The 25,735-nt window shown below is 42.3% G+C and overlaps 1 protein-coding gene across 1 annotated transcript; it reads right to left on the bottom strand.

The window, feature by feature from the left end:
* Positions 1 to 2,921: 2,921 nt before the first annotated feature.
* Positions 2,922 to 10,163, bottom strand: sat2a.1 (spermidine/spermine N1-acetyltransferase family member 2a, tandem duplicate 1). The gene is made up of 6 exons (XM_023973288.2): positions 10,001 to 10,163; positions 9,098 to 9,149; positions 8,601 to 8,684; positions 7,552 to 7,653; positions 5,880 to 5,920; positions 2,922 to 3,792 (listed from the first exon to the last, which is right to left on the bottom strand). The coding sequence occupies exons 1-6, from the start codon at positions 10,061 to 10,063 to the stop codon at positions 3,619 to 3,621; spliced, it is 516 nt and encodes a 171-aa protein (XP_023829056.1). The 5' UTR covers positions 10,064 to 10,163; the 3' UTR covers positions 2,922 to 3,618.
* Between the last annotated feature and the right edge of the window lie 15,572 nt (positions 10,164 to 25,735).

Here is a 25,735-nt window from a genome sequence, read left to right as displayed (position 1 = left end):
TTTCTTCATTATTTTATAGTCTTAGTTAAAATCTCTCTCAACAATAAAAAATTAATGAGTATTGTATTTTTATTATTACTGTATTTAAGATTTGTTGTGTGTCCCTGGTATCTCTTTCCACCCTGTTAGTTTATAGTAATGATCCTTTAACAAAACAACCACTTTCCACAACGACGTGGTTTCCACTAGATCCCTCAGCCAGAAAGTCAAAATCGGATACAGTGCATTCGGAAAGTATTTAGACCCCTTGACTTTTTCCACATTTTGTTACGTTACAGCCTTATTCTAAAATGTGTTACATGTTTTGTCTCATCAATCTACACACAATACCCAATAATGACAAAGCAAAAACAATATTTTWGAAAATGTTTCTAATTTTTTTAAATAATCTGAAATATCACATACATTACAGCCTCGAGTCTTCTTGGGTATGACGCTACAAGCTTGACCTACCTGTATTTGTGGAGTTTCTCCTATTCTTCTCTGAAGATCCTCTCAAGCTCTGTAAGGTTGGATGTGGAGCGTCACTGCACAGCTATTTTCAGGTCTCTCCAGAGATGTTTGATCGGGTTAAAGTCCAAGCTCTGGCTGGGCTACTCAAGGACATTCAGAGACTTGTCCTAAAGTCACTCCTGTGTTGTCTTGGCTGTGTGCTTAGGGTMGTTGTCCTGTTGGAAGGTGAACCATCTCCCCAGTCTGAGGTCCTGAGGGCTCTGGAGCCAGTTTTCATCAAGGATCTCTCTGTACTTGGCTCTGTTCATCTTTGCCTCGATCCTGACTAGTCTCCCAGTCCCTGCCGCTAAAAAACATCCCCACAGCATGATGTTGCCACCACCATGCTTCACCGTAGGGATGATGCCAGGGTTCCTCCAGATGTGATTAGCAGTTTGATTAAGGTTAGGATTAAAATCAAATTTTAAGAAGATAAATTGTAGAAGTAGGCAGGGTTTCGCCATTAATTATGACTTTGCTCTTGTGGAAGCTAGTGACGACCCAATGTGCCATGATGTTAGTCTCTTTGTCTCCACCCTCTTTGGCAAAAGTATAGAGAAAATGAATCACATAATAAAAAATAATTTAAAAAAACGTTTGATATAAGTAAAAATCCTCTTCAATTGTTTACCATTATGCTAGCGCATTCTCAATTACCCACAAAGCTATGGCTTATTTAGGCTGCACATTTCCACCCTGTTAGGATTATGCGCCTAACGGGTGGAAAATGTGGATTTTTAGTGCCTGAGCTCGACCAATATTTTTTTCTGAAAGTCAAATGCCCTTTTTCCCATATAATACAAAAAAAGTTAAAATGTCTACTTCCAAAAGTCCAAAAGGCACAAGATAGTCAGTGCTTGACTAGCGGAGTACCAGCACCTCAAATATTCTACTGCTTGAACTCATGTTCCTCTTTTAAAATATTACCTCAAAAGTATTGTGTGGAGCTCCTGCACCTAAATATAAACAGTACCGGCACCCAAAATTAGTACCTGAACCTATTTCAGTCCAAGTCCTGAAGATTCTAGGAAAGACCCGTCTATCAATGGAACTACGGAGATGGAGAGTACAAGTACCCTACCTACCACAGGATCTAATGTAAGCAGCCCATTCTACTAGAAGATATAGCCAAATTGTGGCTATTCTAGCAAAATAGCCTATTGTACAGACTAGCCAAATGTCATTATTTCCATGATGACAACATTTTATGTCAGATGTATATTTATCAATAGCTGGTTGGTTCAAGGGAATATATTGAATGATAAAATAATATGAGCACACAACTGTATTGGCACATCACTTTATTCCACAGTGTGTAACATACACAACAAGTAGCCTATAATGTCATCTTCGATGCAACAAGAAGTGTGATTTCACAAAAAACAAGGTTCTTACAGTGATTTCAAAGTGTAAAAGGTTGACTGTTTTACTTAGCGACAACAGAAGTGGGATCACGTGGCTTTTGTTTAAAACACCAACTCAAGGGAGGTTAAAAAAATAATCRAATAGCAACACTGTAAACTATGGACTTCAACTCATGTAACTCTTTGTAGCCTATATACCAACATTGAAGTTTTTGCTTCTGACAAACTATTTGGCTGCTGGACAACAAATACCACAAAGTGATACCTTTATCGAGGAGTTATACACCTACCAATGACTCTAACGGTGCTCTATAAAGTAGACGTGAGAGAAAGTGGACAAAAGAAAACGCACACACCAGTGACAGTTTTACAGACAGACTTGACATATATCTCACTGTATCTGCCCAGTCCACAACATCATCATCATTGCTCTACACTTGACAGCTCTCTAAGTTGTGATTTACAATAGACATAAAGAGACCGTTTGCAATACATATCCAGAGTATTATCTTATATGGTACGTTAATATAATAGCTGGTAAGATTGTTTTTTGATCTACTGTAGTTTTGTCACCGTATTTAATGTAATTGCTTTGCTTGATTGTTTTTGCTTAGTTTATAGGTTGATGGTGAATAACATATTGTAATGTATTGTTGATGGAAAATGTCACGAATAGAACTATAAGCTAATGCCACATTTAATTGCCTTTTTCTTAGTGTTATTGCCCACCATCTAATAATCTTGAGATAAAAAAATTCTGATCAAACATATTTTCATTAAAGAAATCTATTTAAAAAATTGTTCTTGAATCACTATTGCAAATTACAAGCTTGGTTTGTCATATTTGCTTAAAGCAACAGTCTGAGCTTGCAGAAGCTAATCGAGTAACTTAAACAGGCATTCAATCCTGTTGAAGGTGAAACAGGAATCAGTTGAAAGAAATCACATTGTGCTTCATCACAACAACAATTAAACAGTAGTTATAATCATCAATTGACATGTGGAGAGCTTGGGAATATAAGGTAATATCTGAAAAAAGATGATTCTGAGATAATTGGCTTTAAATTTCAAAACCCATTGGTTTGAATGGTGTCAGACATTTTTATCTTGTATTCTTTTGAACTTAACAACAGGAATTGGGGAATTAAGAGTACTTTGAACAGAAAGAACATGGTTATGTCAATAACAAAATGTTGACAAAAATGCACATACTGTAGAACCTTATAGTCCCAAGCTCTCYATGTGTTTTCGACATGTGATTTTATAGTATTGTATAGGTTCCCATTTCACCAGATTTCTCACATATTATCAATGGGTGTCTCTTACCTTAGCTTAGAAAGCAGGGGAAAGGTGCTATGGGGTCACAGGTAAACAACACATTACTGTTCACACAACTAATGTCAACAACTATAAGATAGTCGGTGAACTGTTAGTTCAGCTACAACCTTTTTGCATTGCATTGGCATCGTTCCAACACTTTGAAAATACATCCTGTCTTCCTCGTTTCGTTAAAGGTAATCACTGATCTGATATTAGTAGATTAACGAGAGCTATGCAAAGAATTCCCTAATGTTCGCCTATTCAATCATATTAAATCAGTGACTACTTTACTACAGGAAAGGAAGAGAAGAAGGAAAGGAAAGGTGCATTTTTTAAGTATTGTAACAGGGGCTTTGAGTTGGTTCTTTATCCCTGCATATGTTCTAGGTTGACCTCAGTATTGCAATGGTCAGACGTCAACCCAGTGGGGGGCGAGTGGTGTTTAGGTGTCCCCCTGGGCCAGTTGTTCCAGCGCTGCCCCCTCACAGCGCATGCAGTGGTACCCCATGTCTGCCGTCACATCAAAACATCCCTGGCTGAGGTAGAAATCCAGAGATGGTTTGTTCCAGTCCAGCACGGCGAAGTTGAGCTGGGTGCAGCCGGCGGCCAGGCCCAACTACAGTACAGGGGGTGGGTGTGTGTGTGTGTGTGTGAGAGAGGGAGATAGAGAGCGAGAGAGAGAGGGAGGAAAATGTCAAATAAAGTCAAATGAGAAAAAAAAATGCTTGAGGATAAAATAAAGTGACATATTGTCACAAACATAAATAATAACAAACATACAAACAAAAAGCAATACATAGCGGTGCACACACAGATGGAAACATGCATGATTGTGTATTTTGCACTTTGCCTCACGAGAAAAGCAAAGGCTTCAGGATAAACTACAATAAACTACAGATGTACATACAGTTGAAGTCGGAAGTTTACATACACTTAGGTTGGAGTCATTAAAACTAGTTTTTCAAACACTCCAGAAATGTCTTGTTAACAAACTATAGTTTTGGCAAGTTGGTTACAACATCTACTTTGTGCATGACACAAGTCATTTTTCCAACAATTGTTTACGGACAGATTATTTAACTTATAATTCACTGTATCACAATTCCAGTGGGTCAGAAGTTTACATACACTAAGTTGACTGTGCATTTAAACAGCTTGGAAACTTCCAGAAAATTATGTCATGGCATTAGAAGCTTCTGATAGGCTAATTGACATAATTTGAGTCAATTGAAGGTGTACCTCAGGATGTATTTCAAGGCCTACCTTCAAACTCAGTGCCTCTTTGCTTGACATCATGGGAAATCTAAAGAAATCAGCCAAGACCTCAGAAAAAGATTGTAGAACTCCACAAGTCTGGTTCATCCTTGGGAGCAATTTCGAAATGCCTGAAGGTACCACATTCATCTGTACAAACAATAGTACGCAAGTATAAACACCATGGGACCACGCAGCCATCATACCGCTCAGGAGGGAGACTCCTTCTGTCTCCTAGAGATGAACGTACTTTGGTGCGAAAAGTGCAAATCAATCCCAGAACAACAACAAAGGACCTTGTGAAGATGCTGGAGGAAACAGGTACAAAAGTATCTATATACACAGTAAAACGAGTCCTATATCGACATAACTTGAAAGTCCGCTCAGCAAGGAAGAAGCCGCTGCTCCAAAACCGCCATAAAATAGCCAGACAACGGTTTGCAACTGCACATGGGGACAAAGATTGTACTTTTTGGAGAAATGTCCTCTGGTCTGATGAAACAAAAATAGGACTATTTGGCCATAATGACCATCATTATGTTTGGAGGAAAAAGGGGGAGGCTTGCAACCCAAAGAACACCCTCCCAACCGTGAAGCACGGGGGTGGCAGCATTATGTTGTGGGGGTGATTTGCTGCAGGAGGGACTGGTGCACTTCACAAAATAGATGGCATCATAAGGAAGGAAAATTATGTGGATATATTGAAGCAACATTTCAAGACATCAGTCAGGAAGTTATAACTTGGTCGCAAATGGGTCTTCCAAATGGATAATGACCCCAAGCATACTTCCAAAGTTGTGGCAAAATGGCTTAAGAACAACAAAGTTGTAGTGGCAAAGTTGGAGTTGGAGTGGCAATCACAAAGCTCTGACCTCAATCCTATAGAAGATTTGTGGGCAGAACTGAAAAAGCGTAGGGGAGCAAGGAGGCCTACAAACCTGACTCAGTTACACCAGCTCTGTCAAGAGGAATGGGCCAAAAATTACCCAACTTATTGTGGGAAGCTTGTGGAAGGCTACCCGAAACGTTTGACCCAAGTTTAAATTGTTTAAGGCAATGCTACCAAATACTAATTGAGTGTATGTAAACTTCTAACCCACTGGGAATGTGATGAAAMAAATAAAAGCTGAAATAAATCATTATCTCTACTATTATTCTGACATTTCACGTTCTTAAAATGAGGTGGTGATACTAACTGACCTAAGACAGGGAATTTTTACTAGGGTTAAATGTCAGGAATAGTGAAAAACTAAGTTCAAATGTATTTGGCTAAGGTGTATGTCAACTTCCGACTTCAACTGTACATATTCACATATGCACAAACACACGTGTGCAAAGGTCCATACACATATCAATTGCACTCAAGGGGAAGCTTTGTCAATACAATTGCACCACAGCTAGAGGGTTTAATTATATGGCAAAGTTGAGTAACAGGGCAGCATCACCCACCTGAGCCACTTTGCTCATCAGTGCCTTCCCGATACCTTTACCTGTGATGCCAAAAGAGAGACATACATGAGATACGAAACGTAGGGTTATTTATCGGCTTAATGCTGTTGGTATAAATGAACTGATTAAGCAAAATGCTAATCAATGTGCGGTCCACGTTTTTTGGTTTGACAAATATTGTTCCTGGAGACCATCTAGACTCAGTTATTTGGGTGCGAGGCGAGTTCTACTTTTAGAATTTGTTTTGTTGTACACTGGTGGAAATGAGAGAGAAACAGGTGCAAACTGTGCAATCGCTTAGTGGATCAGGCACATGTTGCGTCACACTAGTTTAACAGATGTGCAGGAAGTTGACAGCAGGATAGGTGAACTGCAAGACCTCCACGTACAGTGCATTCGCAAAGGTTTCAGACCCTTTTACTTTTTCCACATTTTGTTGTTACAGCCTTATTCTAAAATGGATTCATGAATTTTTTCCCCCTCATCAATCTACACACTATACCACTTAATGACAAAGCAAAAACATGTTTTTAGAAATGTTTGCAAATTTATAATKAAAAATCAAAAAKCGGAAATYTCACTTTTACATAAGTATTCAGACCCTTTACTCTGTACTTTGTTGAAGCACCTTCGGCAGCAATTACAGCCTTGAGTCTTCTTGTGTATGACGCTACAAGCTTGACACACCTGTATTTGGGGAGTTTCTCCCATTCTTCTCTGCAGATCCTCTCAAGCTCTGTCAGGTTGGATTTGGAGCGTTGCTGCATAGCTATTTTTAGGTCTCTCCAGAGATGTTCGATCGGGTTCAAGTCCGGGCTCTGGCTGGGCCACTCAAGGACATTCAGAGACTTCTCCCGAAGCCACTCCTGCGTTGTCTTGGCTGTGTGTTTAGAGTCGTTGTCCTGATGAAAGGTGAACCTTCGCCCCAGTCTGAGGTCATGAGGGCTCTCGAGTAAATTTTCATCAAGGATCTCTCTGTACTTTGCTCCGTTCATCTTTCTTTCGATCCTGACAAGTCTCCCAGTCCCTGTCGCTGAAAAACATCCCCACAGCATGCTGCTGCCACCACCATGCTTCACTGTAGGAATGGTGCCAGGTTTCCTCTAGACGTGACGCTTGGCATTCAGACCAGATAATCTAATTTCTCATGGACTGAGAGTCCTTTAGGTGCTCCAAGCGGGCTGTCATGTGCCTTTTACTGAGGAGTGGCTTCAGTCTGGAAGTGTGTCTTTTACTGAAGAGTACTGCAGAGATGGTTGTCCTTTCGGAAAGATTTCCCATCTCCACGGAGGAACTCTTGAGTTCTGTCAGAGTGACCATTGGGTTCTTGATCACCTCCCTWACAAACCTGTTTTCACTTTGTCATTATGGCGTATTGTGTGTAGATTGATGAGGAATAAGGCTGTAACGTAACAAAATGTGGAAAAGGTCAAGGGGTCTGAATACTTTCCAAAGGCACTGTATATTCTGAATCCTCCTATCTAGTTTGATTAAAACAAAACTGGTCAAGACCAAGGCCCATATTCACAAAGCATCTCAGAGTAGGAGTACTGATCTAGAATCGGTTTTTAAATCATGATAAATAAAGGGGTTGGTGGGGAGGGCTGATCCTAGATCAGCACTCCTACTCTGAGACGCTTTGTGAAGACGGGCCCTTAAGTAGCTGTCTAACCTCTGAACTCAGGCATCACATACAGGTCCTCCATGTAGAGGGCCCGTCCTTTCCACGAGCTGTAGGTATAGAAGTAAAGTGCGTAGCCCACCTTGGCATGGCCTGCAAACAAACACACAGGTATCAAGGTCAAGGTCAATAATATCAATAATAATATATATCATATTGACTGCACACACCCTTAAAACACACATACATTTACACATGCTGCTCACGCTTGCGGACAAACAGGCAGACACATAAACGCACACATACGGCCCATCTGCTGGCAGACAGACACTAAGGTCAAGTCTATGCCTCAGGACATACTGTAATACTGAACACACAGAAAGACATCATGTCCACACACACTTAAAACTCACTCACATATACATGTGTGTATGTCCGCAAACAAACAGACACACACTCACAGAAGAACTAAAACCTCTCCCCAGGCGTAGGTACGTGCGCAGGCACACACACACACACACACACACACACACACACACACACACACACACACACACACACACACACACACACACACACACACACACACACACACACACACACAGAGAAACCATAAAGACAGAGCAATAGATGTGAAGAGGTGTCTCTTAATGAAATGAACCAGGTGGCCAGGGAGGCAGCTTCTGTTCTGAATGTTTAAAAAGAGACGTGTTATGGAAGGGAAAGAGTCTGGCAGCTGTTGGAATGCATAATGTTCTTGTTCTGGTGGCTTCATAAAAAAATATGTCAAGCCCCTTAGATAATGAGTGGGCAGAGAGAGAGCAGCATAGTCAGCCCTGACAGAGGATGGTTAGGTAACAAAAAGAGAGCTAATTAACATATGGAGCCAGCCTGGTTACTATGATGGGGGGGGGGGGGGGGGGGGGGGGGGGGGGGTAGATGGAGAAGATGTTAAAGTATAATTTATCTCCAATCTCTTTTTTAAGACATTATTTGAATTACCAGTCACTTTCTGAATTGATGGCGTTCAAAGGGAATTGACCCCAACCCTGGTCATGTCAGCACATTGAAACTGTGTCTATGGTTAGTTCTTCTCTCACCCTCTTTGGTCCTGTGTTGTTCGGGTACTTCTGCGACGATACCATGAAAGAATGGGTTTTTAATGAACCCATCCTGCTCCAAATCTGGAGGGGAGAGATGACAAAGATACAGAACAGAAAGGGATAAAGTGATCTACACTCTTAGAAAAAAAGGATTCCAAAATGATTCTGCGGCTGTCCCCATAGGAGAACCCTTTTTGGTTCTAGATAGAACCCCTTTTGGTTCCAGATAGAACTTTTTTGGGTTCCATGTAGAACCTTCTGCTGAAAGGGTTCTAAATAGAACCCAAAAGGATTCTACCTGGAACCAAAAGGGGTTCTTTAAAGGGTTCTRCTATGGGGGCAGCCAAATAACCCTTTTTGGTTCTAGATAGCACCTTTTTTCGAAGAGRGTAAACTCATCATTGAGTGAAAGAAAAAGTATGTTAAAATATGGCATTTAAATTACAAAAAATGAAATAGTGATTTTTTTAAATAGCTGGAATGAATTAATCTACCTTTCTGTGTAACTTTCACTTGGTCCAATACTTTCTCGTATTCAGCCAGTTCCTGAGGACACATGAGGACATAAAATACACATTAGGCCTAACAAAATGGCATTAGTGTTATTGATTCCAAACGTAACTTTGATTTAGCACTGAGACTATCATAGAAGGCTTGTATTCATAATAAGGCACGAGGGAGTGCCTGGATACAGGCCTTAGCTGTGGTATATTGGCCATATACCACAACCCCCGAGGTGCCTTATTGCTATTATAAACTGGTTACCACCAGAGCAGTAAACCGTGGTATACGGGTTATACCACGGCTGTCAGCCAATCAGCATTCAGGACTGGAATCACCCAGTTTATAAAAGATTATCTCACACTAGGGACACGTTTTTTGTTGCAAAGCGTTTTGCGTTTGGAGTAAACGTTTTCCGTTGCAAAAAGTTTTACAACAGACCAAACGTGTTGCAACAGAATCTGACTAATGAATAGACCCAAGTACACGTTTTGGAAGGTTCCGGTAGAAATAAATAATATAGAACAAACATGCCTCTCCCCGATATATAGACCAAGGAATCATGTTGGCTCCATTTATGRCATTTGGTCCAACGTTCGACAACGTTTGGTAACATAACGGGGCCAGGTTTGAAAAAACATTTGTATAAAAATAACTGTACAAATATGGCTACTGTAGCATATCGAATAAGATTATTTTGTTTTGCCAGACAAATAATGGATACAATGTAGCCTAACAGTAGCTGCAAACAAATTATTTTATTTCTCATGATGAGGAGCAGCAATCTATGTATTGTGGATACTGACGTAATATTTCTATGCAAATGTATCATTCATGTCTCCAAATTCCAAGCACGTGCGGGGCGGCCATGCACACGCGCATTTGTGACAGCTCACCAAGATCATCCGCGCGATATCTTTGCAGTCTTCCAGTGTAGAAGCACGAATGGAGAAATCCATATTATGAAATATATYTCAAGGATGTAGAATATTACAAGATAGACCGAGGTCAGACCAAGGTACAGTAATCCGGAAAAGTGCAGGAACGTGATAAACTCGCTTTTACATCACAACCGTAAAGTCTAGGCTGTTAATAATTTAATAGCGCCCTCCGTGCGTAGGTGGCGACCGTGGGAACTCGCCAGGAAACGCAGTCAACCCGAGTAGCACCAGTGGACCTCGAAAGTATACTGGGCCTACATAATATTAATTTCGAACACAAAAAGCATGAATTGGAAAAACATGGACAAAGTCATTGCATACCGTGAGGAACATTGGTGCAGTTTTAACCCTATCAGTCCCGAGGCCCCAGCAAAAATCGTCTTTTCATTTATCTGCCTTTCAATTATCTGCATGTCCAGACCTTATATTTAGCCTAACKATTTTATTTTCAGGACAACCAGGGATACAAGTACAACACAAAACAATTTGACATAYACAGTTGCATTCATGAGTTTTATTGGCAAATGTCAATAAAACAAATACGTCTGAAAAAGCAGAAACCTGCTAAAAAATGAATTTATGTGAATGCTGTAAGTACAGAAATTGTTTTCTCAGTGGGAAATTAATATACAATTAGCTAGTGACAACTGTTTGGAGTTTGTGACGGCATCTATGTGAGCTTATTACAATATTATAGGCACTATGTCCTTGGATTTCCTATGATCTCCTATGTAGAAGGACCCCTTACCTTCTAACGACTTGTGAGCGTCATAGAGCAAAACATGTTACATGTTTGTGTCAGCTTTTCGTAGATAACCCTTGGGGATCCGCCCTTGTCTCATAAACGCTGCTCTATCTCAGCCCGGTTTAAAAGTCTTTCCACATCTGCTGAGACATCCATTACATTTTGCATTTTGAAATATGTGTGTAATGCCAAATCAAATCACATTTTATTCGTCACATGCTTTGTTAACAACAGGTGTAGTTTAACAGTGAAATGCTTACTTACGGGCCGTTCCCAACAAAGCAGAGTGAAAGAAAATAAAGAAAAAATAGCAACGTAAAACACGTAATAATAGATACACAATGAGTAACGATAAATTGGCTATATAAACGAGGTATCAGTACCGAGTCGATGTGCAGGGGTACTATGTAATTGAGGTAGATATGTAAATACTGTATAACTAGGAAGGAAGTGACATATAATAAAGAGGAGCAGCAGCATACACTACCATTCAAAAGTTTGGTGTCACTTAGAAATGTCCTTGTTTTTGAAAGAAAAGCAAAATAATGTGTCCATTAAAATAACATCAAATTGATCAGAAATACAGTGTAGACATTGTTAATGTTGTAAATGACTATTGTAGCTGGAAACGGCAGATTTTTTATGGAATATCTACATAGGCGTACAGAGGCACGTTATCAGCAACCATCACTCCTGTGTTCCAACGTTGTTTTAGCTAATCCAAGTTTATCATTTTAAAAGGCTAATTGATCATTAGAAAACCCTTCTGCAGTTATGTTAGCTCAGCTGAAAACTGTTGTTTCTGATTAAAGAAGCAATAAAACTGGCGTTCTTTAGACTAGTTGAGTATCTGGCGCATCAGCAATTGTGGGTTCGATTACAGGCTCAAAATGTCCAAAAACAAATAACTTTCTTCTGAAACTCGTCAGTCTATTCTTGTTCTGAGAAATGAAGGCTATTCCATGCAAGTAATTGTCAAGAAACTGAAGATCTCGTACAAATCTGTGTACTACTCCCTTCAAAGAACAGCGCAAACTGACGCCTAACAAGTCCTCAACTGGCAGCTTCATTAAATAGTACCCTGCAAAACACCAGTCTCAACAGTGAAGAGGCGACTCCGGGATTCTGGCCTTCTAGGCAGGTGGGGCATATACAGTTGAAGTTGAAAGTTTACATACACTTAGGTTGGAGTCATTAAAACTCATTTTTCAACCACTCCACAAATTCCTTGTTAACAAACTATAGTTTTGGCAAGTCGGTTAGGACATCTACTTTGTGCATGACACAAGTAATTCTTCCAACAATTGTAGACCTCCACAAGTCTGCTTCATCCTTGGGAGCAATTTCCAAACGCCTGAAGGTACCACGTTCATCTGTACAAACAATAGTACGCAAGTATAACCACCATGGGACCACGCAGCCGTCATACCGCTCAGGAAGGAGACGCGTTCTCTCTCCTAGAGATGAACGTACTTTGGTGTGAAAAGTGCAAAACAATCCCAGATCAACAGCAAAGGACCATGTGAAGATGCTGGAGGAAACAGGTACACAATTATCTATATCCACAGTAAAACGAGTCCTATATCGACATAACCTGAAAGGCCACTCAGCAAGGAAGAAACCACTGCTCCAAAACCGCCATAAAAAAGCCAGACTACGGTTTGCAACTGCACATGGCGACAAAGATCGTACTTTTTGGAGAAATGTCCCCTAGTCTGATGAAACAAAAATAGAACTGTTTGGCCATAATGACCATCGTTATGTTTGGAAGAAAAGGGGGAGGCTGCATGGCGAAGAACACCATCCCAACCATGAAGCACGGGGGTGGCAGCATGTTGTGGAGGTGATTTGCTGCAGGAGGGACTGGTGCACTTCACAAAATAGATGGCATCATGAGTTGTGGCAAAATGGCTAAAGGACAACAAAGTCAATGTATTGGAGTGGCAATCCCAAAGCCCTGACCTCAATCCTATAGAAAATTTGTGGGCAAAACTGAAAAAGCGTAGGCGAGCAAGGAGGCCTACAAACCTGACTCAGTTACACCAGCTCTGTCAGGAGGAATGGGCCAAAATTCACCCAACTTATTGTGGGAAGCTTGTGGAAGGCTACCCAAAATGTTTGACCCAAGTTAAACAATTTAAAGGCACTGCTACCAAATACTGATTGAGTGTATGTACACTTCTGACCCACTGGGAATGTGATGAAAGAAATAAAAGCTGAAATAAATCATTCTGTCAACTATTATTCTGACATTTCACATTCTTAAAATAAAGTGGTGATCCTAACTGACCTAAGACATGGCATTTTTACTTTGATTAAATGTCAGGAATTGTGAAAAACTAAGTTTAAATGTATTTGGCTAAGGTGTATGTAAACTTCAGACTTCAACTGTATATAAACTGTATTCTACTGGATTTTGGTCAATGCCACTCTGACATTGCTCGTCCTAATATTTATACATTTCTTAATTCCATTCTTTTACTTTTAGATTTGTGTGTATTTGTAACGATCGTCGTATGAAGGAGTGGACCAAAACGCAGCGTGGTAAGTGTTCATGATAAATGTATTACTCAAAACACTCGAACAAAATAACAAAGAGGGAAACCCGAAACAGTCCTGTCAGGTGCAGACACTAAACAGAAAACAACTACCCACAAAACCCAAACGAAAAATGACAACTTATATATGATCCCCAATCAGAGACAACGATAGACAGCTGCCTCTGATTGGGAACCACACCAACATAGAAATAAAGATACTAGAATGCCCACCCTAGTCACACCCTGGCCTAACCAAAATAGAAAATAAAAACCTCTCTATGGCCAGGGCGTGACAGTATTGTTGTGAATTGTCAGATACTACCGCACTGTTGGAGCTTGGAACACAAGTATTTCAATACACCCACAATAACATCTTGCTAAATATGTGTATGTGACGAATAACATTTGATTTGATTTAATTAGATTAGATTTTTGAGCCCCAACTGTTTAGCTAACAGATACGATTTTTATTTMATTATTATTATTTTTGAGTGTTTTGCATGTTATTTTGACATTAATATGTGTCACATATCAGTTTGCAAACAATGTAAAACATTTTTATTGAGTTAAAATCATGGTCTCTTTTTTGCTTTCTTGAATAAGGCAGTTCCAAAATGCAGGCTAGCTCAGTTCTTTCTGTGGTGGAGGGGCAGCCAGCGGAAAATATCAAGCATTGCAAAGCAATTCTCAAATTTCGATTAAGACATTAATGAGCGAGCTAAGACGGACATAGTCAATATAATTATTTGTTCAGCACTTTTGAAATGTACAGCGACAGAATTCAGAACATGGGCCATTCTTTGTGTTCTCCCTATACACCAAGTCAGAACCGTAAGATAAATAAAGGGGGCATGTAGGCAGACAATGAAAGCTCTTACAATATTCGATGATGACATTTCTCTAAAACAGGCTATAGGCTACYTGTGCACCACCAAGTCAGAACAGTAGGCTAAATTATGAGAGGGAAAGGTACCAAATTATTAGGGTGAGGCACATGGGCTACTAACAGCATACGATACAACATGCAATTAGTATTACTTTCTTAGCTACATGAAAAACATGATGAGCTACTTCAGAGCCTTATGGAAGGTCTCCATACGCTGTTGGGTACATCATGACCAGGGTTTCAAGACGTTACTAGAAGAATTCCGTGGACTATCTATCAGGCAGCATGCCACAACGGAGACCTCCCGGATGCTCAGTAATTCCCCTGCCAGTGATTTTGTAGAGCCCACCCCGGCTTCCCGAAAACCCCGCTTACCTTCTCCTGATCGCTATTTTGGGGACCCTGGAACCTGCAGGGCGTTTCTTTCCCAGTGCTCCCTCATATTTGAGCTGCAGCCCTCTTTGTTCCCTTCATCCCGTTCGAGAATAGCCTATCTTATAACGCTAATGTCTGGTAGGTTGCTCTCCTGGGCTATGGCGGTTTGCCTTCATTTGGAGGATTTCATTGCATGGGTGAAGAAGGTATTAAATTCTCCGGTGTCTGGGAGAGAGGCGGCCCGAAAGCTACTTCAATTACGTCAATAACCCCGTAGTGTGGCAGACTACGCAGTAGACTTGGAACCCGGATTCTCTGTCCGATACCTTTCTTCATGGACTATCCGAGGAGATTAAAGACGAGCACGCAACTCGGGAGTTACCCCTGGACCTCGACTCCCTCATAGCCTTAACAATATAGATCGATGTACATCTACGGGAACGCAGGAGGGAGAGGAGGTCTGTTTTCGGCCCCACTCGTTGGTCCAAGGCTGCTTGCTCGCCCCCGAAGAACCCCGGAAGTCCCTGATGCCTGCATTTCCGAGAGGATTCGAAGGCACCCGAATACCCTCGGGAATCATCGGGAATGAGCGACTCGTTTTCTACTGTGCCTACACAACGGGGCAGAGCTAGGTTGTCGCCTCACAAACGGCTACAGAGGCTTAACTCCAACAGTTTCCTCTATTGTGGTGCAACAGGGCATTACAAATCCGCCTGTTCAGTAAAAGACCAGACTCATCAGCTAGGTAAGAGTACTATGGTGGGACATACTGGGATTTTTCTAACTACCATTACTCGTACTCTATTCCATGTTATCCTGCTGTGGGGTGACCGGTCTAAATCTCTCTGAGTGCTCATTGACTCTGGAGCTGATGAGAGTTTTATGGATGTTACTCTGGTATCGGAGCTTGGTATCTCCACACAACTCTTCTCTGTTCCCATGGATGCCAGAGCACTGGATGGACGCACCATAGGCAGGGTCACTCATAGTACGGTGCCCATTAACCTGTGCGTGCCGGGCAATCACAGTGAGTCCATACAGCTTCTTCTCATTGAATCTCCCCATGTTCCTGTTGTTTTGAGATTCTCATGGCTCCAGAGGCACAACTCCGTTATTGACTGGATCGCTGGTTCTATCCTGGGTTGGAGCCCGTTCTGCCACTCACATTGCCTTAAGGTAATGCCTTAAGGCCTGCCCTGGGACGTCCTCCTGTGGGCTCTGGTAAAGCCTTCGATTTCTCTGCCGTTCTCGTGGAATACCAGGACCTCCTGGAGGTGTTCAGCAAGGCTCGCGCCACCTTCCTCCCTCCGCATCATCACTACGATTGTGCTATTGATCTACTCCCGGGCACAACACAACCTCGTGGGTGGCTATATTCCCTGTCTGGCCCTGAGACAAAGGCCATGGAGGAGTACATTGAGGACTCTCTGGCTGCCGGGTGCATTCGTCCTTCTGCTTCCCCTGCCGGTGCAGGTTTCTTCTTTGTGGAAAAAAGGACAAGACCCTGCGTCCATGTATCGACTACCGATGCCTCAATGACATCACAGTGAAGAATCGCTACCCTATACCACTCGTCTCCTCAGCTTTCAAACCTCTCCAGGCGGCAACCATCTTTTCCAAGTTGGATCTTCGGAATGCCTACCACATAATTCGGATACGCGAAGGAGACAAGTGGAAGACGGCCTTCAACACAGCTAGTGGACACTATGAGTACCTGGTCATGCCCATTTGGACTCATCAACACTCCTGCAGTGTTCCAGGCCCTGGTCAACGATGTGCTCCGTGACATGTTGAATAGATTTGTGTTTGTCTACCTTGACGACATCCTTGTTTTCTCCCATTCTGCTCAAGAACACGTCCTTCAGCATCTCCTAGAGAACCAGCTGTTTGTGAAAGCTGAGAAGTGAGAATTCCTCCTTTCTGGGATACGTCATCGCTGAAGGGAGTGTTCAGATGGATCCTAAAAAGGTGTGAGGGGTGAGGGGTGATGGATTGGCCCAAATCCACATCCAGAGTGCAGCTGCAACGTTTCCTGGGATTTGCTTATTTCTACCACCACTTAATTCGGGGCTACAGCACACTGGCAGCTCCCCTCTCTGCACTCACTTCTCCCAAGGTGCCATTCACATGGTCTCCAGCTGTTGACAGGGCATTTTGGACCTCAAGCGTCGGTTTATTACAGCCCCCATCCTCATCCATCCAGATCCTTTCCGTCAGTCCGTGGTTGAGGTCAAAGCTTCTGATGTTGGAGTGGGGCCGTCCTGTCCCAGCGGTCTGCCGAGGACCAAAAGCTGCGTCCCTGTGCCTTCCTGTCCCATCATCTCAACTCAGTTGAGAGAAACTACGACATAGGACATCGGGAACTTCTGGCGATCAAGATTGCGTTGGAGGAGTGGAGGCACTGGCTGGAAGGGGCGGAAAATCAATTTTTGGTGTGGACCGATCATAAGAATTTAGAATATCTCCGCACTGCCAAGCGCCTTAATTCTAGGCAGGCCCGTTGTGCCCTGTTGTTCACCAGGTTCAACTTCACCATCTCCTACCGCCCAGGGTCCAAGAATGTGAATCCGGATGCTCTGTCTCGCCTGTATAGTTCCGCTGCCACACCATCTGACTCTGAGACCATCCTCCCTAACTCATGACTGGCAGCTACAGTTGTCTGGGATATCGAGAGCCTGGTTCGGACGGATCTCAGGTCCTGGAATGGGTTCATTCCTCCAAGCTCACCTGCCATCCCGGCTCCTGTCGAACCCTGGCCTTCCTCCGACAACGCTTCTGGTGGCCCACTATGGTTCCTGACATCTCAGCCTTCGTCGCCACATGCACAGTGTGTGCTCAGAATAAGACTTCGCTGCAAGCTCCAGCTGGCCTCCTTCAGCCACTCCCTGTTCCTCATCGCCCCTGGTCCCATATGTCCCTGGATTTTGTCACTGGGCTTCCTCCGACTGATGGCAACACCACTATCCTGACAGTAGTGGATAGGTTCCCTCACCAAAGCCGCCCATGTCATCCCTCTCCCCATGTTACAGCAAAGGAGACGGCCCAGCTCATGGTGCAGCACGTCTTCCGAATCCATGGACTCCCTGTCGACATTGTCTTTGATTGTGGTCCTCAATTCTCGCCCCAATTCTGGAAGGCGTTCTGCACCCTCATTGCGTCCTCCGGGTTTCATCCCCAGTCCAACGGCCAGTAGGAGCGTGCCAATCAAGACCTGGAGACTGCGCGTAGGTGCCTRGTCTCAACCAACCCCACCACCTGGAGCCGGCAACTTGTGTGGGCGGAATAGGGTATGGCTGTCTACGCAGGACCTGCCCCTCCGCGTAGAGTCCGTAAACTTTCCCCCCGTTTTATTGGTTCTTTCCCCATTTCCAAAGTCCTTAGCCCCACTGCTGTTCGTCTTCTGTTGCCCAGTACCCTCCGTATACATCACACTTTTCACGTGTCCAGGATTAAGCCCTTGTCTCACAGTCCTTTGTCTCCTGTTTCCAGGCCCAACCACCTCCCGTCTCATCGTCGGTCATCCGGCGTACACGGTGAGACGCCTCTAAGGGTTCGACCTCGGGGCAGGGGATTCCAGTACCTGGTTGACTGGGAGGGTTATGGCCCGGAGGAGAGGTGCTGGGTCCCCGCTAAGGACATCCTGGACCCGGCCCTCATCACCGAGTTCCACTGCTGGCACCCCGGTCAACCAGGTATGCGCCCAGGTAGGACCCCAGGTGGTGCCCCTAAAGGGGGGGGGGGGGTACTGTCACACCCGCATCTGTTTCAAACGTCCTTGTGCTTGTGCCCCCCTCCAGGTGTCCCTTGTATTACAATAAATATCAGAGACACGGACCATCTGCCTCCTGTGTCTGCATCTGGGTCTCGCCCTGTGCCTTTTATACTACCTTGTCACAACCCAACTGATTGGCTCAAACACATTAAGAAGGAAAGAAATTCCACAAATTAACTTTTAACAAGGCACACCTGTTAATTGAAATGCATTCCAGGTGACTACCTCATGAAGCTGGTTGAGAGAATGCCAAGAGTGTGCAAAGCTGTCATCAATGCAAAGGGTGGCTACTTTGAAGAACCTCAAATATAAAATACATTTTGATTTGTTTAACACTTTTCTGGTTACTACATGATTCCATGTGTTATTTCATAGTTTTGATGTCTTCACTATTATTATACAATGTAGAAAATAGTAAAAAATAAAGAACAACCCTGGAATGAGTAGGTGTGTCCAAACTTTTGACTGGTACTGTAGGTGTACCTCATTAGTATCTAATTCATCATTTGGCAATGTTTGAATTATTTAATTATTTTGCTTACTTTGTGTATTATAATTAGCTCATGAGCTTTTCTTCTCGGGGAGGGGATACTATATAATGTTGTTGGGTCTGTAACCATGTTTGCCAGTGACAGTCTCTTCCCATTCAAATATTTGTTTTAAACAAAAAGTTCACTAATACACCCATGTAATTACAGTTTATATTACAAGGCTTGTTTTGTTTGCACACTGCTCTCTCTGTGCGTTGGGCGGCAGGTAGCCTAGTGGTTTGAGCGTTGGGCCAGTAACCGGAAGGTTGCTGGATCAAATCCCCGAGCTGACAAGGTAAAAATCTGCCGTTCTGCCCCTGAGCAAGGCAGTTAACCCACTGTGTGCCGTAGACGTGAATGTTGATTAAGGCAGCCCCCCCACACCTCTCTGATTCAGAGGGGTTGGGTTAAATGTGGAAGACACATTTCAGTTGAATACAATCAGTTGGTGCTGATTGCGACTAATGTGGCGGGCCGGGCGCATGCACGCTGACACGGTCGCCAGTTGTACGGTGCTTCCTCCGACACATTGGTGCGGCTGGCTTCTGGGTTAAGCGAGCAGTGTGTCAAGAAGCAGTCTGACTTGGCAGGGTCATGTTTCGGAGGACGCATCGCTGTCCGTACGGGAGTTGAAGCGATGGGACAAGACTGTAACTACCAATTGGGGAGAAAAATGGGTAAAAAGTTCAAATTAAATAAATATATATTTTATATAAAAGTGGATCCTCATGATTGTATTTTCCTTTTTAGACCACATAGCCTAATAATATACTTCAAATGGTAAGCTAACTGAGTCTCTCTCTCTCTCTCTCTCTCTCTCTCTCTCTCTCAATATCTCTCAGTGTGGTGACTTAAAGAAGAGTAAAGTTAAGGTCTCAACATCTTGCTGAATTTATCTGAACATGTATCTGTGATGTGGACACTGAGGAACTTGAAGCTTTCGACCTACTCTATTACAGCCCAGTCAATATGAATGGCGGCATGCTTACCCCTCTGTTACCTGCAGTCCACAATCATCTCCTTTGTCTTGCTGATGTTGAGGGAGAGTTTGTTGTCCTGGCACCACACTGCCAGGTCTCTGACCTTCTCCCTATAAGCTGTCTCATTGTCGGCGGGGATCAGGSCTACCAGCATCATGTCATCTGAAAACTTAATGAGGGTGTTGGAGTCGTACTCGGCCACACAGTCGTGAATGAATAGGGAGTACAGGAGGGGACTAAGCAGACACCCCTGAGGGGCCTCTGTGTTGAGTCAGCATGGCAGATGTGTTGTTGTCTACCCTCACCACCTGGGGGCGGCCCATCAGGAAGTTCAGGATCCATTTGCAGAGGGAGGTGTTCAGTCCCAGGGTCTTTAGCTTAGTGATGAGCTTGTAGGGCACCATGGTGTTGAACGCTGAGCTGTAGTCAATGAACAGCATTCTCACACAGGTGTGCCTCTTGTCCAGGTGGGAAAGGGCAGTGTGGAATGCAATAGAGATTGCATCATCTGTGGATGTGTTGGGGCGATGTGCGAATTGGAGTGGGTCCAGGGTGCCTGGAATGATGGTGTTGATGTGAGCCATGACCAGCCTTTCAAAGCATTTCATGGCTACAGATGTGAGTGCTACGGGGCGATAGTCATTTAGACAGGTTACCTTGGCGTTCTTGGGCACAGGGACTATGTTGTTCTGCTTGAAACATGTAGGTATTACAGACTGGTTCAGAGAGAGGTTGAAAATGTCAGTGAAGACACTTGCCAGCTGGTCAGCGCATGCTCTGAGTATGTGTCCTGGTAATCCGAATGTTAACCCGTTTAAAGGTTTACTCACATCGACTACGAAGAGCGTGATCACACAGTTGTCCGGAACAGCTGGTGTTCTAATGCACAGTTCAGTGTTGCTTGCCTTGAAGCGTGCATAGAAGGCATTTAGCTCATCTGGTAGGCTTATTTCACTAGGCAGCTCGTGGCTGCGATTCCCTTTGTAATCTGTGCTAATTTGGCAAGCCCTGACACAAGCATCAGATCCGGTGTAGTAGGATTCGATTTTAGACCTGTATTGATGCTTTGCCTGTTTGATGGTTTGTCAGAGTTCATAGCAAGATTTTTTATAAGCGTCCGTATTAGTGTCCCGCTCAGTGCGGATGTTGGTTGTAATCCATGGCTTCTGGTTGGGATATGTACGTACGGTCACTGTGGGAACATCGATGTCGATGCACTTATTAATGAAGCTGAAGACTGATGTGTTAAACTCTTCAATGCCATCGGATGAATCCCGGAACATATTCCAGTCTGTGCTAGCGAAACAGTCTTCCTGTAGTTTAGCTTGTAAGCAGGAATCAGAAGATTATAGTTATGGTCAAATTTGCCAAATGGAGGGCGAATGAGAGCTTTGTATGTGTTTTTGTGTGCGGAGTAAAGGTGATCTAGAGTTTTTTGGGCCAGAAATTAGATGAAACAGATTTCAGTTTCCCTGCTTTCAAATCATCGGCCACTAGAAGCACCACCTCTGGATGAGCATTTTCTTGTTTGCTTATGGCCCTATACAGCTCGTTGAGTGCGGTGTCAGTGCCTGCACCGGTTTGTGGTGGTAAATAGACAATTACGAAAAATATAGATGAAAACTATCTTGGTAAAAAGTATGGTTTACAGCTTATCATGAGGTATTCTATCTCAGGTGAGCAGAACCTTGAGATTAGAGATCTTGTGCAAGCTGTTTTTAACACCTACCCCCTTGAGCTTACCCGACGCTGCCGTTCCATCCTGCTGATGCATAGAAAAAAACAGATGTATATTATCCATGTCCTTGTTCAGCCACGACTCGAGAAACATAAGATATTACAGTTCTTCAGGTCCCGTTGATAGAATAGTCTCGAATGGAGCTTGTCCTATTTGTTCTCCAGTGATTGTACTTTCACCCATAGAATGGAGGGTAGAGGCAGTTTATGTACTCGCCAATGTAGTCTCTTACACTGCCTTTTTCTCTTGGATAAGGGCCTGATCCGGGGTGAGCAGTATGTCCTGCGCCTCTGACTTGTTAAAGTAGAAAACGTCAATCAAATCAAGGTTAGTGATTGCTGTTCTGATGTCCAGAAGCTCTTTTCAGTCATATGAAACGATGGCGGAAACATTATGTACCAAAAAAGTTAAGATCAGTGCAAAAAAACACAAAATAACATAATTGGTCAGGAGCCTGTAAGACAGCTGCTATCCATTGCAGCYTCATTCTCGCAAAAAAGTGTATCAAATATGTATATAAAAAATATCAACAATGTTTTGTGGTGGTTATATTTGCGCTCGTGCACCATACCTGTAGCTTATAAAATAACAACACTTTATAACACTTATACTTGGCATATCATCACCTGGTTAAATATTAGACCCATAACAGTGACAAAGTACAGGGATTTTCAACCTGTAGTACGGGTAGATGTAAAATAGTACATGTAAATCTGTCTCCCTCCATTTAGTATGCAATGTTACATTTCGTATTGGTATGTATTAATTTGTGGATGTCCATCGTCCACTTCATATGATATGTTAAGAATTACAATTCGTATGATATGATACGAATTACAATTTGTTGTGGCTAACGTTAGCTAGGTGGCTAAAGTTATTTAGGCTAGGGGTTAGGGGTTAAGGTTAGGGTTGGGAGTTAGGTATGAAGTTAGGGAAAGGTTAGCTAACATGCCAAGTAGCTAAAAAGTAGTAAGTAGTTGCTAATTAGCTAAAATGCTAAATTTGCCCGTGATGATATTGGAACGTGCAACCTTTAGGTTGCTAGACATTCGCACTATAAGCCCAACTATCCACCCCGTCCAACCACCCTCCTTTCATTTTTGCCTTAAGTAACCTTCAGTCTTATGTAACCATACCAAACGTAACATTTCATACTAATTTCAGTGTCCTGGATTTACATTTAGTATGTTACGTCTAGTCTATGAGACCAGGCTGCAGATTTTATCCCTAAAAATAGAAAAGAGGTAGTGGTTGGGGGTAAAAATAGATTTGACACAGAGGGGTTTTCACAGTACAGGGCATTGAGTAGGTACAGGGTGGGGAGGAAATGCCGTCATTACAAGACTCTACCCTCGAAAAATGGTGACTTGTGTCTAAAATAACACTTACGTTCAAGCCAGGGAGTGCGGTTTCGTCCTAGACGGACTAACGGCTCTTTCTTTCATTTGACGTAAGCAAAGGCAGAGCTTGCCACTGTTCCAATCAGCCTCTCTGGGTCCTGCTGATGACGCGCGCGCGCGAGAACCTGGGAGGTTTTTTATAGACTCACTAGAGAACTCAACAGTGGTGTAAAGTACTTAAGTAAAAATACTTTAATGTACTAAGTAGTGTTTTGGGGTATCTGCACTTTACTTTACTATTCATATTTTTGAGAATTTATACTTTTAATCCACTACATTCCTAAAGAAATAATGTACTTTTTACTCCTTACATTTTCCATGACATCCAAAAGTACTGGTTACATTTTGAATGCTTAGCAGGACAGGAAAATTGTCTAATTCATGCACATATCAAGAGAACATCCCTGGTCATCCCTACTGCCTCTGATCGTGTGACTCACTAAACACAAATGCTTTGTAAATTATGTCTGAGTGTTGAACTGTGCCCCTGGCTATCCATACATTTTTTTTTAAATAAAGAAAATCATATGTTTGAATCATATGTTTGGTTTGCGTAATATAAGACATTTTCAATGATTGATACTTAAGTACATTTAAAACCAAATACTTTTAGACTTTTATTCAAGTAGTATTTTACTGGGTGAATCACTTTTACTTGAGTAATTWAAAAAAAATGAATCTTTACTTTTACTCAAGTATAAAAATTGTGTACTTTTTCCAGCACTGGAACTCATGCATTTAGATATGGAAACATTGTAAAGAATATGAGTGTGAACAGTGAGAGAGAAAGTCAGAGAGAAAAAGGAAAAGGGGAGCTTTCAGTAAGCTACTGTTAGGCCTACTCATAATGCGTCATATCAGGCCCATACAGGATTGCAGAAAAAGTACCAGAAAAAGTCTGGAGATCAAGGCAAGGGTTATATGCACAAAAACAGCATCTTGCATTTTATTGCATCCCCTTATTTCACATGTAAAGAAGGAATAATAAACGTATATTGCCTATTGTAATACATGTGTAATAAAATATTTATATTTATTGCCCTGAAGTTTGTAGATCGTCCAATCCTGTCAATGCGGAGCCTTACAGAGCCCGCCATGTTACATTGTTACAACATCTGGGAGGCGCACAGCAATGCGGTACGGAGATCGATTTGGCCTCTGCAAGCCTCCAGAGGCTTGGTTATGTCACACCCTCCGTAAGGAGCCTCCAGATCCCATTTTCAGAGCAAGCATAAATTGGCCTTTAGACCTGGGACACCAGGTGGGTGCAATTAATTATAAGGTAGAACAAAAGAACAGCAGGCTCCAGACCTGGTAGGGTAACAGTTGAATACCCCTGCTATAGATCAATACATGACATTATCCATTGTTTCATAAGTGCAGGGTTGGGTAGGTTACTTTCTAAAAGTAATCAATTAGTTATTAGTGACCTGTCCAAAATGTTTAGCAGTAACGTAACTTTTGGAATACTCAAACTCAGTAATGTAATCTGATTACTTTTAGAATACTTTCCCAGGCATTAGGAGAAGACAAAAATAATCCAACAAATACATGTGGTGTGTTATCATAGTGGTCTCTGACTGGCTCAGGTGCAACAAACTTAAACTTGCACTGTTTTTCAATGCTGAATTAAATGTCATTGACAAAACAGAAAGTTGTCATAATGTATTTTTTCCCACAAACATCCTTTCTGAATTTAAAGGTTTTCCTTTAGTTTTTCTAAAGTATATGTAATCTGATTACAATATTTTTGCTTATATATTTTTGCTTATTATGTTACAGTTTTGTTATCAGATTACATGTAACCGATTAAATGTAATCAGTTACTCCCCAACCCTGCATAGACTTCTGTGCCAAGTGTTAACTACTAACCAACCATTATACAAGGTTGACATTATCAATACATGTAATAAAATATTTTGGTAACATTAGGGCTTCCTGCGTCAAACTGTTGAATGTCAACGTGCAAAAACAATTTTAGGTAGATTTTTTTATTTTAAGGTTTTATTCTTCACTTTGCCAATTCCACTTAATAGGTGTACAGCACACATTATCAAGGTACACATTACACAGACCCTGGTCAATAAAATTAACTTATTTTGGGCACTGTTCCAAGRGGGACATCTGGTGGATGGGGTTACTAATGTAGACTACTAAGAGCTGTAACTGCTTTCCTAGTCCTGGAGCCAAGTACAATCGTGGCCAAAAATATTGGCACCATAGCACTTTTTTTCAAGTAACTTACAATTCTCCCTTAAAATAAGTTTAAATTTACCCAAGGATTTGGATCTATCACGATCGTCATCAAGGAAATGACCGGACCAAGGTGCAGCGTGGTAAGCGTACATTCTTTTATTTTAAATGTCGCCAACAAAACAATAAACAACAAAACGAACGTGAAGCTCTGTAAGGCTATACATGCCACTAACAAAGACAACAACCCACAAATGAGAAAAGGAAAAAAGGCTGCCTAAGTCTGATTCCCAATCAGAGACAACGATAGACAGRTGTCCCTGATTGAGAATCATACCCGGCCAAAAACAAAGAACCAGAAAGCATAGWCTTTCCCACCCGAGTCACACCCTGACCAAACAAACATAGAGAATAAAAGGATCTCTAGGGTCAGGGCGTGACAGGTTCCCACAACTCTTGATTTTACTGTTAATATTACAGAACCTTTTAAATGTTTTATTCTGAACTTATTACATCCATTTAAATCAGAAA

The sequence above is a fragment of the Salvelinus sp. IW2-2015 genome, linkage group LG3 (genome assembly GCF_002910315.2).
Source record: "Salvelinus sp. IW2-2015 linkage group LG3, ASM291031v2, whole genome shotgun sequence".
Lineage (NCBI taxonomy): Eukaryota > Metazoa > Chordata > Actinopteri > Salmoniformes > Salmonidae > Salvelinus > Salvelinus sp. IW2-2015.
This window is presented reverse-complemented; position numbering and strand designations above follow the sequence as displayed.

Bases quoted from the DNA above. Each gene is read 5' to 3' on its own strand.
- sat2a.1 (XM_023973288.2), bottom strand. From the start codon at position 10,063: ATGGATTTCTCCATTCGTGCTTCTACACTGGAAGACTGCAAAGATATC. The intron at 9,150-10,000 runs GTGAGCTGTCAC...ATGTGTCCTCAG, and splicing joins ATATCGCGCGGATGATCTTG to GAACTGGCTGAATACGAGAA. The intron at 7,654-8,600 runs GTGAGAGAAGAA...GTTTGTTTGCAG, and splicing joins ACAACACAGGACCAAAGAGG to GCCATGCCAAGGTGGGCTAC.